At 36.5% G+C, this 15,208-nt stretch overlaps 1 protein-coding gene across 1 annotated transcript in view; it reads left to right on the forward strand.

Annotated features, from left to right (window-relative positions):
* Positions 1 to 15,208, forward strand: part of cacna2d3a (calcium channel, voltage-dependent, alpha 2/delta subunit 3a) — a gene marked incomplete at its 5' end in the record, with an annotated part of 116,015 nt that overhangs the window by 38,293 nt on the left and 62,514 nt on the right. Inside the window, 2 exons of the mRNA XM_079239162.1 lie at positions 2,448 to 2,507; positions 12,999 to 13,161. Of these exons, the coding sequence (XP_079095288.1) occupies positions 2,448 to 2,507; positions 12,999 to 13,161 (223 nt within the window). The remainder of the gene's footprint in view (positions 1 to 2,447; positions 2,508 to 12,998; positions 13,162 to 15,208) is intronic.

Raw genomic sequence — 15,208 nt, forward strand, 5'->3', positions numbered from 1 at the left:
GAAGTCCATTACCAAAACTCACATGCACCAAGAGCAGCTGTGAAAAAGAGAAGTCACTTGAAATGAGAACACACCACAAGCATCACATTTGGAAACAGAGAAGTGAGTGTTCCAGACAAATGGATCTCTGTATCAAGGTGACAATGTGGGACCCAAAAGCTTTCCCAAAAGCTTCCTTCATTTACACTCGTTTTGAGATTCTTGTCATAGACATGTTGAATTTACTTTCAGGCAAAAGAAAAGCAAGAATAAAAATTTGACTAAGGACTGCTGTGAATGTTGCTGATTTTGTGAGGATACAATGATTTTCTCCATGGAATAGTTTCCAACAGTCTTTTATATTTTAACATTTTAGCAGACAGATTCTTTCAATGTGAAGCGATTTGATGTGTAAGTTTAGAATGAAACAGGTTTTTGAGTAGTCTGAATATAATAGAAGACACAGTGTTGGACATTTACACTGACAATGACCTGAATAGACTTGACTTGCTTAGAAAAGGGACTATCTCTTGTCAGAATAAAGTCTAGATAAAGAACTAATTCCTGATATGAGATGGAAATAAACCTGTGCTGAGCTTGACATAGATCAGGACATGGCTATGAACTGCTTCTAAAGGACTGAATGTCCCCCAATAACTTTAGAAAAGGGAATGGTTTGGGCAGGGTATTACTAGATTACCATGTCTTTTTGGTAAAGACATGTTGTGTTTATGAAATGAGCAACAATATGCTCCATCTTACATAACAATTGACTTTGCTAAGCTACTGCTGTCTCAAAAATGGTTCTAAACAGAAATACCAAATAATATAAAAAATAAGGCTGTGACAATTTGCTTTTGTACCGATCCGATTTGATTCCAATTTTTTGGGTACCGATTCAATTTAAATTGTGATTCTCATAATTCTTTGATATTGCAGATTTTTGTAGATTGAAAACAAAACAAAGGTATAAAACTTTGTTTTGCTTGTCATTTTTCTTGATTTCAACGAGGAAAAAACAACACAGTAGCCAGATCATCATTCTGCTGCTGTAATGCCCAATAAGACAAGTAAAAAGATCAATAAAAACAATAAAAATGACAACATTTTTTATCGTGGATCAATTTTATTAAAGATTTTTTTTTTATGTGTCTTGTCTGGCATTTAGGCAAGCAGAATGATCGTCTGGATGCTGTGTTCTGCTGAGTAAATTTACTTTGCCAAGGGAAGCTTTATAGATATAATGATCCCCTTGACATTCTGAATTTTTTTTTATTTCTATATTTATTTTGCATTATTGTTTGCATTTATATATATCATATATATATATATATATATATATATATATATATATATATATATATATATATATATATATATATATATATATATATATATATATATATGTATATATATATATATATATATATATGTATACTGACCCACATACACACACACACACACATATACATACAAGCCAACTTTAGATCATAGTAACTACACCATGAATCTAAAAAGTTCAATATAAATGAGAAACATTCAGAGAAAACTAGCTGCTGTTAGTGAATAAACCTGCCGCACAAAGTGTGTGCCCCTCCCACACAAAGGCAAGAGGCATGCCAGGAGGACCCCTGAGACCCGGGCCATCGCCAGTCACCCCCTGGCGCAGACCCCAACCAATCTTTTAGCAAAAAAAGAAAATCAGTTGTTTTGATGTTAAAAAAATTGTGTATCTATCTATCTATCTATCTATCTATCTATCTATCTATCTATCTATCTATCTATCTATCTATCTATCTATCTATCTATCTATCTATATATACACACACATATACATTTTATATATATAAACACACACACACACACACACACACACACACACACACACACACACACACACACACACACACACACACACACACACACAATGCCTTTGACTCAGCTTACTGTTCTCAATTATTTTTCATTCACACCAGTGACATCTTGGCTAAGAAACAATTTTCACAAGATGATAGGTCTCCTACAGAAAAAAGGAGGAGATGGGGGAAAAATCACATTGCTGAGTCAAAGGCACTCAGATGCTCCTACTACCTTACAGCAGACAGCACCAACAAGAGGGTGATGATAGAAGGCGTGTGTGTTGTGAGTGTTTGAGTGCTTGTGCAAAACAGCATGAACTGATGATGGAGTTTGTTGTCATAACGTCCAAAGAACCGGAGGCAGTCATTACCTCTTCTCCTGAACCATTTATGAAAATAACCTCTTTTGTACAAGATGGCCAAATGTCTGTCTGCTTTCTGTATATGTCCTGAGGGGCTTTCATGTTGCTCTGGTGCTAAAGGATGTTTACAAGGCTTGTTGTAAAGCTCCTTTCTCTATGAATGTTTCCCTGCTTGTTATTTTTGACCCACAAATCAATCTGTTTCTGTGCTAAAGCTATTATTTTTCTAACTTTTTTTTTCTTGTAGAGACTGGTGGAAGCAGCAGAGGAAGCCCACCTACAGCATGAAGAAGATCCAGACTTGCAGGTGATTTTATATGTATCTCCCATATCCCAATAGTTTAATAACAACCTCAATCATTGTTTTTAAACAATCAGTAATCCATTTATGCTGAGAATATACTAGAAGCTATAGCATAATCTATTGACAAAAAAGGCCCAGCAGGCCAGGTCAGAGGTCTTTGTAAACACAAGTGACACAGGATGAGAATATGCCTGTTTCGCTTACTAAACTTAATATTTGAAAATGCATGTTGGTGGTACACGTCTCTCTGAAATCATTTTGTACATGTCTCTGTTGGTCAGCTGTTTGGTCTCACCACAGCTGCTGTGCACTATGCTCAAATATAAAATCTTTAAAAAGTAGCTCACACTGTATGATCAGCTAGTGGCAACTTTTGATCTGATTAAAGGGCTTTATTGAGGCCTATTGGTTTTGAAGTGGTGTGTTTCTGTAATCCAAAAAAAAAGACTCTTATTAATTTAAGAGGAGATCTGAATCCAATTTCTCATTTTCTCTAGAAATGTCAAAAGTCAGGGAGAATTATGCTTTTATACCTCAACTTTTTATATTATGAATTCATCTTTAGCCACAGATTGGTCATAAATTATGAATGATACAATATCATAGTCATATTCCCACTCAAAAAAGAAAAGTTCAGAAATTCCAAACTTTTCCCAGGCATTTCCACCCTCTCTCCTGCAGACTTGGATAAATGCTTTTTGCTAATCATATCTGCATGCACACCCCCAAACTAAGCTACTGCTGTCATGGTTCTGCCTCAAATCCACTTTAAAAGCTTTAATTTTGGGAGTGGAGCTTTTGTATTGTGTGTCATGTGCGTGAGAAAGACAGAAATGTGTGTGCACTTGTGCGCACTTCAGTTTTCTGATCATCAAGCACATCTAAGAACAGAGTTTATGAAAGCGGGAGGAGCAACAGCAGAAATCTGAATTCTTGAGTGGAGATGTGATACTAAGTCGACTGGGAGCATTTGGTGCTAAACCACTTATAGAGCTTGTGGCGTGTGTGCTGGTGTATGCGCCTGCAGTCAGTATGTGTTTATTTTGGCAGTTCTGTAAGGTATTACAGTGAATGCCCTGTGGGTTTCTGCTGCCATTGGATATTAAGGAAGATTAGTTACTAAATTAGTCACTGACTGCAGTCCAGCTCTAAAGCTTTTCTTTATGTTACCCTTTTATTTTTCTTTTGGGCCACCAGTCTCACCCTCCTAACTTCACAGGTTCTCTGTTTTTTCTTTAAAAGGAAATTACCCCTACTGCTATGTGGATGACAGAGTTTAAAAAGAAATAATAAAATAAGACTGCTGATTGACAAAATATTCACAAAACCTCTTAGACAGTTGATGATGATGATGATGAAGATGATAGTGATTACTATTAGTAGTGCCTCAAAATGAATGCATTGATGCAAAAAAAATCATTTAAGGAATTAGTATGTCGGAATCTTTTTTTTTTTTTATGCATGTGCAGAGTAAATGATTGTCACATCTGACAGTCTGGTCCACACTTCTTACCAGCTGGTGGCATTATAACAACATTTTGCTGAGACCAAATGTCTGTATTTGTTTCGTATTTGGCCCATTGTGGTGAGTCTCCCATTGTTGTAGCTTCCGTGGTACGGCTCTGGACTGGATTCAGTCTGGCAGAATTCTTGTGCAGAGAGTAAAACACATAAAAACAAACCAAAAACAAACAAAAAAACCCAAAAAATCTTACAATTTCTTTGCAACTTTACAACTAGTCTCTCATTTCTAGAAGTGACCACATTTTCTTCTGTTCAGTGTATTATTGGCAGCGTTTGGTGCCATTGGGTGATGCTTGCACCTCTTGCTCATTTATTTTCTAAAAATCTCTCTGCGTCACAGAGAACTTTCCCAATTCATGAACAGGTTTTTTTGCTCTAGAAATATGCTGGAGAATCTTGACCATCAAAAACAAGCTGTTTTTTTTCTAAATGTGTGAGTTCTGCTAAATGTTTTAACCCCCTTCATCTGCTCCATATTCATGGACACATTTAATATGGACACATTACTTTAATGTCTTGGCCACCATTTAGCATCAGTATTTAACAATTCTTAGCAAACTGTGTCGTCCCTTTTAATGAAAGGAGGGAGAATTCCAGGCGTACAAACACAAACCAAAGTCGTTGTTTACATGCATGCATGTTTTCATGAGCACTGTGTGTATACACCTGTGTAGGTGTACATGTGCTCAAGTCTGTACAGCTCTGATGGTGGCATTTCCAACAGTGCTTTTTACTGCAGCACATTGTGAATAGATGGTAATTATCACCAGCTGAGCTAAAAATACCACATCCGTGCTGTAGGCGAAACCTCCTCCATCACTATTTGGGGTTTATTATAAAATGTTTGTGTGGTTTATTGCTATTGGATACATATTTGGCTGGCAGCAGTTTGATAGGAATTTCCTTATCTATCCTTTCCAGAGCTCTTCTGCTTCCATGTGAAATTGGCACGGTAATCTGCTGCGATTTTCCTCCCTCACTCTTTTCCCGCAATGCTTATGTGCTGTAAATAGGAAAGCAGAGAGCCGTCTCCCATGCCCTCTGCAGCCAATGAAATCCTTCTTTGGAGGTTGGAGACAAACAGCCAATTGCCAAGGTTGATGTTGACTGAAAATATAACTCCAGTCTGAGGGAAGAGTGTGAGTTTTTTTTTTTATTTTATTTTATAAATTTTCCAATCTTTTCTGCTTGGGATGCCACCATAAAGTGCAACAAGTCAATGCTGGTTGATTTGTAAATTTCCTTTTCTAATTGCTTACAAAAATGATTTGACGTGTGTGTTTCAATGTATCTGGAGTGGTGTCTGTTTCAGTATACCACTGTATGCAAAGCCACTGAAGCAAAAATTGGATTTTTTAAGCCATTTACTTAACTGTTACCTTTGACTGTCAAATGCATAATGTGCAATTTCACTGTACACATGTCTCACCTGCTTGCCAGTTCCACATACAAAGCATTTCAATGTACCTTTGTAAACAGGTGTCTCAGGATGGTTCCCCGTAGAGGCAGAGTGCACAGCCTAGAATAACTGATGTTGACAGGCATCTGGAAAGCCTTTTATAAGGATAGATCTGCTACAGAAAAAAGATGGAAATTGGAAACATGCTCACTACTGTCATTACTTGCTTAATATTTTTGTACAAATGCTAAAATCATGGATGTTATCAGGTATGAATAAGAACAGAATTAAATCAATTGTCTTGGGCAAGTAAAAAAAGAAAAGAACTATAAAAACAAACAAAACAAAACAAAACAAAAAAAAAAAAAACATGGAGAAATATAAGTTATTTTGACCTGCTAGTGTCTGAAGACAGCCATACTGTGTTCATGCAAAGACAAACTAGTAAGTAGGTACAGACGTTGACTGAGAGATAAAGTACCATAATTAATAAATAGTACACTGTACAAGAGCAGACTTTTGTCTGCGAGGGAGACTGTGGTCATTTTGCTGTGGAACCCCATCAGTTATTAGGGTAAACTTTACCAAAACCACACCAAAAAGTCCCATCTTGAGACAGACCACTTAGTGGAAATAAAACCCTTGCTGAGCACGTTAATCTCTTAAAAAGCACAGAAGTGGATTTTTGACACGGTGTAAGCTTGCATACATTTTCCTCTTATTAAATAAGTTAGGTTGTACATAAAAGTTTGGAGGAAAAAGCCTGGTCTAAGCAGCATGCTGATCCTGTCCTTACCACAGAAAGGACCACAGGGTTTGACGGTTTGAGAAATAATAATGCATGCTTTATTTATCAAATTACTTTTCTGTAGATATCTGAGGATGCTTCTGCTGATTTTTACATTAACATGGCCCCAATGAATTTCAACACTAAGGAAAAAAAAGAAAAAGTAATTTCTATAATTTCCAAGGAGACTTTACTGACCTCAGCTTTTTGCAGTCTCTCTAAACACTCATGTTATGCAGTTAGTTATTTAATTTGGACATCCATTAGGTGTTGACGTAAAGATGAGGGAGAAAAAAAAGATTTTTTTTGCATATTTTCTTCGTTTGTTTTTACAAAGTATTGTTTGAACTTAAATTTCTGTTGGAATGCAGCAAGAATATGGTGCTAAGTGTTCAGCTGACTGTATGATACGCCAACACGGCTGCTTTAGACGTGTGTTCCCCAGAGTCAGTGGGCACAAAATTTAAGATGCATGAAGTCGGATTTTAAATGTGGCATATGAACCATTACTTGGCCTTTCCTCCAAGTTATTTACTCAGTCTGCTGCCTCGTTTACCCGCTGATTACCTACATCCATGCCCCCTGGTTGTTTTCCAGTCACATTTCCACACTCTGAGAGTGGTGTCTTCCCCTTTCACAACCATGGAAAAAGAGGGTATGAAAGTGGGTGAGGAAAAGTGTAAAGTCTAAGTGGAGATTAGAGTTGAAAGTGAGCCCCATAGAGTGGAGCGTCACGGTCAACCCTTTCCTGCTTCACATATGGTGTCTTTCGTGTCTTGCACTCCTCCTCTTCGCCTTGCGGCTGTTGATCCACTATGTTTCTCCATGGAGCAAAAGTATTTGTCACAATCAACAAGGGTTTTATTTCTCTCTCTATTCCCTTTTTTCTTTATGTGGGCATGTGTATCTGGGTCATGCTCTCATAAAGTATGTGAGCTTATGATAACAAGCTACATGGGCGCTCTTTATGAAGGGGTGCACGATTATATCATTAGCAAGTTTTCTTTTTGCTGTTCTAGAAAAGGAATACAAAAAGGTGGCAGTGTGTGGTTGATTTACCTCGTTTAGATCTTGTAGTTTCAAGTCTGTCAAAATGTTAAAAATACAAATTCCTTAACCGATGGATAACTAGAAAGTCACCACCTTCATCTATTTTATGCTCTGTGTTCATCATAGCAAAATACTTTTTACCTGTTTGCAGTCTGTTAAACCATTAGATATAATCAAATATGTTATATGATGATATTGTTATAAAGTTTAGGTGCAGCATTTTCTGTAATACAGAAATACAGTCTCTTTTAAAATGAAGGATAATTTGGATCATATGACATCAGCTGCAAAGTGAACGCCAAACCCTGGACATCTCTGGGTTAATTATGAAAGAAGTACAAGATTTTCTTGTCGCAATTCATGGAAGTGTGGGGACCCAGTTGCAGGACAGAGAGGCAGGAGGCAGACCACATGCAGGAAAGAGAGACAAACCAACACAATAACCTGCACAAAGAACAGAAACCAAGAGTTAGAAATGCAGACAGAAACAGAACACAACAAAGGTGTATTGAATAGACTAATTGAATCCAGGTGAGCTTTATAAACAGAAAACAAGGCTAGACAGAAATCACAACTTTAAAATAAAACAGGAAACCAGGAACTAAAGAGACGACACAAAATATCACATCATAATATTTCTACCAATTATTCCACTTCTAATTTGTATGACTTTTGCCTTTAATGTAATGAAGTGTGGGTTTTTAAATTACTATTTCATACTCTGTTTGAAGAGTTTTAATATGAATAAATTGGTTTTTATAATGTAATACCTTTTGTGTTGCCTTGTGCATGAAAAGTACTTTAGAAATGACATATAATTAGATTTTAGTTTAAAGATCTATGCAGTATTATTTTCCAAGTGAAGGACCTGTTTTGCTTTTTTTTTTTTTTTTTTTTTAATCCATTAAAATCCAACAGAAAACACTGCAAGATGTCAACTTGATCAATAATAAACAAACATCTGTATATTTAAAATCGTCAGGTATGGGTCTTATCTTGGTTCTTAACTAAAAAAGAAAGGAGAAAAACATTTAATTGTTCACATTTAATGAAAGAGTGAATAAATCTCTTTAGAATAAATGTCAACCAACTGCATTTTAAAGATATTTCTGTTTTTATCCATTTAGACTTGCAGAATAGAGCTAGTGCAAAATGTATATATATATATATATATATATATATATATATATATATATATATATATATATATATATATATATATATATATATATATATATATATATATATATTGCCTCATGTTTTAAGGCAGAAGCTTTCTTTTCACTTTTTACCTTTTCCAGTCCATCCTCTCCCTTGCTGCATGTCCCACACTTAGCGAGTGGGTGCTGATGGTACATGTTCAGTCTCTCAGCTTAATGCACTGCAGCATTTAAGATCAGGTTGTTAACACCACGATCAGACACTGCATTAGTGGCACTGGGCACTTCTGTGCTGTAATGTTGGAATGGCATAATTGACTCACTCAACACATACACCCACATTTGGACACAGCCTCAAATGATGCTCAGAAACCTGCATGGATACACACATTCACATCATAGTTTACCTCCTGCCTCTTCCACCCACACTGATAGCCGCACTGCTGAAAATTGATGCAATTTGAATAAAATAAAGGGAATGTGCTGTGAATATAAATTAATATATTAAAAAACTCATTAACTAGTTTGTTTTATTTGCCTTGCTGTCCTGCTTCCGCTTACCAAAAAAAAAAAATGGTTGCCTTTTTAATCTCATTATCATTAACTCAGCAGACTTTTTGGGCATCCAAAAGTCTGGTATTGCATTAAAATAGGGATGCCCAAGTCCAGTTTTCGAGATCTACTATCCTGCAACTTTTAGGTCCATCCCTTCTCCAGCACACCTGAATCAGATGAATGGGTTGTTAGTTGACCACTGCAGCGCTGAAAGACATTCAGACGAGGAAATTGAGCTATTTGATTTGGGTATGATGGAGAAGGGATGCATGTAAGAGATGGCGGACAGTAGATGTCAAGCACAGGATTTGTGTAGCTGGAAGATTAGTCATAATAATGACAATAATACAAAGTCAAAAGATGCAGCCACACAACAAAATATTACGATACAAAATGGTAAAATATACTGACACCCTTCCTTAGCAAAGTTCTTTTAGTTGTAGTGTTTAAATGGCTTATAGTAAGTTTTGATTTAATCTTTGAATACTGTACCTTCATGTGTAAATTGCTAGAAATACCCTGCCTGGCAAAAAGATGGAAATGAAGATGCCAATTCGTTGGGCTCAGATTGTGACAGAGTGGTTCATAATGCATGAACATGATTTGGCCTGTAATGAAGGTCCCTCAAACAGCCGTAGTTTACATAAAAGTCTTACATGAGGATATTTTCTGAACTCAATTTCTGACCATCGTCCCTTTTTGCTGAGTGTTCAGAAGGTTCATGTAGATTTTATTCTATCTCCTGCCTTCCCTTATACATACAGGATGTTGATAACAGACCATTTTGTCGAGATGAAAAACTCATTCTGTACAGAGTCTAGAGACTGCATCACAGCAAGACACTTTTAACTACCCACAAATCCCAGTTCAGCCTTAAAATTTTCACGAGCTTTCCCAAATAATCACCTGATCTCAGCCCTATTCAACATTCATATCACATAATCCCAAGAAGTTCTGTGAAACATTGTCAAATCATTCAGTATCAAAGCAGCAAGACTTAACTAATTAAATAGCATCTTATTGCACTAAATGCCATATAGGTATTACATTCACTTGTCTGACAAGTCCTTGTTCAGTGTTAATGGTTTGTTTTCTCATGTTAGGTTGGGAAAGACATAAAGAAGGTGTGACAGAAAATACTAGATCTGGTACCAAGCAGCTGTTGTCATTAAACTGCATGTGGCTCACTAGCATGACTTGTGGAGGCCAAATTATTCTCCTTTTGGAATGATGATAAGTTGGTCATGATGTTTTTAACTCAGCAGCCGGTGGACAGATGAAGTAGTTTTAGTGATGCAATAAGTGCTACCAATGTCAGTTAGCACAGCTGAACTAGAGAGTCTCTCAGTGACATTAGTTGGTAAAAGAGAGGAACCAAAACTTGTTTGCCATCCTTTGGAGTTCTACTTTTTATGAGTTGGGACCTGCTGTTGCCACGTTAAACCTTTAACTTTCACACTAATAAAAAGGCCAGTGAAAAATGTTTCTCTGTGGTTTTCCATTTGTTATGGACAAGAATGAACAGATTAAATGTTTTTTTTTTTTTTTTTAAAACAAATGGTTAAAAAGATGTTGAAAAGAAGAACTTAATGATAATGTAACGACAGTAAAATGGTTAAAATATAAAACAGTACCTTAATTTGGGTTTTACAAACCCAAACCAACTGGTAGAGATGTCTCAGGTAGGTTTCCACATTTCTTTTTAAAAGAAATTAATCAAAGTCACTGCAAATTTACCTCTTCCAAATGGTACACCAGGACCTTAAAGGGTTAAAATACAGCACAATTTGTGTCATCACAGTATGATAATTACTATTGATAATCCAGTGATGATGCTGCTGTCATCTTTGTACTTTGATATTTTGGCTTTGCTGTGTTGACATTTAAACTCATTTAAACATCCAGTAACACCACTTCTGGTGCTGGAGGATGTAATGTCAAATTGTCAAATCTGTACCTGTTTAGTTTGGATCTTAAAGCCTGTTCATGAGTTTGAGAGGACTATTGGTGCTGAAAGGAGGGCTATATCTTTTAAAAAGAAAATAGTCTGTGTGTAGATGTTGTTTACTATAAAAGGAAACAGATATCTCCAAATACATATATTCAAAGTGGGGCCATAGATCTCCCACTTCCTTGATTGACAACAATTTCTTGATTATTTCTATAGAAGCGGCTTACTGTAATCTTCCTTCTATAAACAGTATATCAAACAAAGACTTCTAAGAAGCTTGTTGTTCTGATTTATTTTATATATTTAAAAGATTATATGTATATAACTAATTCCCATTGCTGTTTGGCAAACTCACAGCAAGGTAATTATTTTATCTAAGTTTTGTGTCCATTTGGGGATAGAAAACGGCAGGTGAAAGAGAAAACGGAAAAAGAAATATAAAGAAATGAGCAACACTGTGCTCTCTCACCTTGAAATGGCAGTGTTCCACTTTGATAAAAGGCTATTAAGTCTAATCAGGCCTGATTAATTACACTGATAGTTGCAAGGCTTTCTAGCCTAATTGATGGCTTTATCTATGCTTTGCACTGTGTTGAGGGGATAGTTGTGCTTTTCAGAACCTGGGAGGATTTACCCAAGTGAAGGTTGTTGGGGCTGGAATGGAGAAGCTATCTTGGTGGGATGAGTGTGTGTTTCAGCACAGAGAGGAAGGAGCACACTGTAGTAACTGGTTATTCTGTGAATTACGTTAGATGTTTAAGAGGCTGAATTGCTTGGTGATCAACAGATGATATTTTGTGACTTTACAATTACTCTGTCCTACTGTCCTGCTTGGACTCACAGTTTTTACTCCCTTCACTCCCACCTTGTTCACACCTCGGAAATCTGTCAAAAGATTGTCTGTTGTCTCTATTTCAACACACGTGATGAGGCGTTATATTAAACTCTTTGGAATGACAATTTATTCTTCTCCAAAGCCCTGTTTAAATTCAGTTATTTTTGTCAAAAGTCCATGAAAAATCAATGCAGCCCCAGCGCTGCATTGTTTAGCGCTGGTCATGTTTATGAGCTGTGAAAAGCAAAGCTCATCAGCACGAGGAAGTCATATATCCTGCCGTTGTCAATGACAATAACACCAATGATATTTTTATGTAAGAAGTAAATGTTTAATTTAATTTAATTTAATTTAATTTAATTTAATTTAATTTAATTTAACCCTCGTCAAACTTTTGTGATGAATTAAGATGCAGTTTGCGCTTTAGATAGCATCAAACAAAACTGTTTTACATTAGCAAAAGTTTTGGGATATACTTTTGAAAAAGAAAATATAAGAATAACAAAACTTAATGGAAAAATAATCCTGCACTGCACCTGCTTGTACAATTATTTGCTTTTCAAAGATTTCAAAAGTATGGAAATACAGTGCGTAGATTGGTGATATGTTTAATGAACTGAAAACAAACTAGAAATCCAAACTGACTTCCTCTATATGTATTTATTGTATTTAGTTTCATAATAACAAAACAATTTAAAAAAGTAAATAAAAACATGTAAATGTTTGCATTTCTTCCAGCTCCTAGAGCATCTTTCATCCGTCTATTGTCACGTTCTGCATCGGTAGTAGTCCTTTCAGGCATTGTCCTGTAGGGTATCTTCAGAGCCTTTGGGATGCAGGGAGCCATGCTCTATATTTGTCTTGCTCTATGATTTATTAATACTCTCCGCAGTATGCGCAGCACTAAAAATACTTTGGAGGCAGAGCACCTCATGCAGCAACTTGCGAGGAAAGGAGTCTGCGGAAGCCTGAGGTTAGATTTGTCAACTCAGCAGCTTTCCTCTGTAACAACAGGCACTTCCTGGGGTGATCTAAGGATTCAGGTTACCTCAATGTGCAAACCAATCTGACTGCATTTAGGCTGGAAACATGACTCAGCATCATGTGACTGAGACTGAAACAAGTTATTCTGTTTTAGAGTTTTAGTAAAGGTAATAAAGGTAGGTGTGTAAGTTTGAAATTTTAACTTAAAGAAAGTGTTTTTTCATTTTCTCTCTCTCTGTCTCTTTCTAGTATGAATACTTCAATGCGGTGCTGATCAACGAGGTCGATGAGGAGGGGAAAAGTGTAGAGCTGGGAGGAGATTTTATTCTTCAACCCAATGATCATTTTAACAACCTGTCAGTCAACCTCAGCCTCAGCGTGGTCCAGGTCCCCACCAATATGTACAACAAAGGTATGGTTACAACCCCTAAGCAATCTGAAGAACATGATAAAAATTGGTGAAATTAAACTTTTTCTTGTTTTGAATCCCCCCTTAAGTCCATTTAGATTCCAGTATCTGTTATCTGGTAGTTGTGTATCTAGTATTCATTCCTGAAAAGTTGAGCTGTTCAGATCTGCAACACAAGTTGTTTTTTCTTTTTAACATTTTCAGCGGCATGTAAATCTTCTATTTTGTCTATTTCACCTGCATTAATAAAGCTACATAATAATTAATTTAAGAATAAAACACTCTTTAACCACTTCAGGCCATTCCCTTCTCAATTACACAAAAATACCACATGAAAATTACTAATCCAATAAGCCAGTTAGTGTTAATTGGGTTTAAGATATAAAACTGTCACAGAAATAATGATTAAGTCATTTTAGCTCACATACCTCACATTTGTGCACACAGTTTAGTTCAGCATTAAAATAATCTAAAACACCGGGCTAAAAAAGTAACGGTTTAAAAATAAGATAATAATAAAATCAGATGTGCTTCTGCATATTAATGTAAGCCTGTGTCAGGAGGTGGATTTGATTTCATTAACTGTAACTCTCTGGATCATCTCCGCCTCACATTGACTTAATTAGCACTTAAATAATTAGACTTTTTCAGATTTACCGTCCGCTCAAATCCAGCCAGAGAAGTTGCGGTTTAATTCGACGCTCGGTGGACAGAGACAATGTCACGTCGGCTTAACCCATCTACTCGAGGCGCAGAAAGGACGTGAAGAAAAGAGAGGGAAGAGGGAGAAAGTAAATGAGGGAAAAAGTAGGTTAAGTCAGACTGATGAAGGGTCCGAGCAACAGATTAATTGCAGCTGGGTAGAGAAAAAAGGAAAGTGAGAGTGACAGGAGGAGAGTAAGTGAAACAAAATGAATGAAAGTGCAAAGAAAGTGAGGTTGGCGGGCTGGCAGACTGACACGGAAATAGAAAGAGTAATTGTGATTTGATTCACAAGCAAATGAGTAGATTCATGCATCCATACTCTGCACATACACACATAGACACTGACTTTTGACAGTTTTAGATCTGAAGGCTTTGTCCAAGGGTAATTATATAATGGATGCATTGGCTCAGACTTCAAGAAACTGATTTAGGGCAAAATTTTGCTTTAAGAGATGCTGGTCTTTTAAAAAAAAAAATATGAATGAATTCTTTAAAGCAGTTGCAAGAGTTTTTCTCATTCCATTTCCTTTTCAATATGCAAGAAAAAAGCAGAAAATAATGTGCCGCAACTCTGTGTGCTTTTCAGTGTTCATCTAAGTAATGATTTTGCATTTGTAATAAAATAAAACAAAAAAAAACCAAAAAAAAAACCAAGTGTAGCCTTGTTCATGTTTAGAAACAATCTAGAAAAAAAAATCTTTGAGCAACTGCCCGGCTCGGCCCACAGAAAGTAAGAACTGAAATCAAACCGCATTCAAACTGATTAAACTATTGTTTATTGCTCGGTGACAACAAAAGAAACTGTGTAACACAGGAGACAGAACTGCAACAGATGAACGTGGATGAGGGGTGTTGCCAAATCCCAAGAACAGAATAGAAGCTAATTTAATCTTAACCGAAAATGATTATGAGTGTGTGAAAGTGTACCACAGAAAGGAACTAAGCCTGAACCAGTTTCTGGGCAACTGAACCAATGGCTCATCATTACAATTGGTGCTTGGCTAGAATTTCCAGAAAGCAAAGCCAGCTTGTCAATTGATGTAGTTGACTGGTTGTCCCTTCAGTTATAAAACAGGATGTGTGAGCTATGTCATCTGGCTCCTCTTAAAGCAGGGGAGCCTCAGTTCTAATCGGAGCCCTTCCTGGATGACCAAGCTTCTCACAGCAGATTAAACTAATTTTGGCTCCTTGTATTTGCATTCTCATAATTTCGGTCTCTACTCTCAGCTTGTAGGCATAGGTAAGGGTTGGAACATAAATCTCTAGGTGAATTGAGTGTTTAGGGGTTTAGGGGGGTTAGACTGTTTCCTGAGGGAAACAGTCTAACCCCAAATGCAAAATTCCA

The sequence above is a fragment of the Telmatherina bonti genome, assembly GCF_933228915.1.
Source record: "Telmatherina bonti genome assembly, chromosome: 4".
Classification (NCBI taxonomy): Eukaryota; Metazoa; Chordata; class Actinopteri; order Atheriniformes; family Telmatherinidae; genus Telmatherina; species Telmatherina bonti.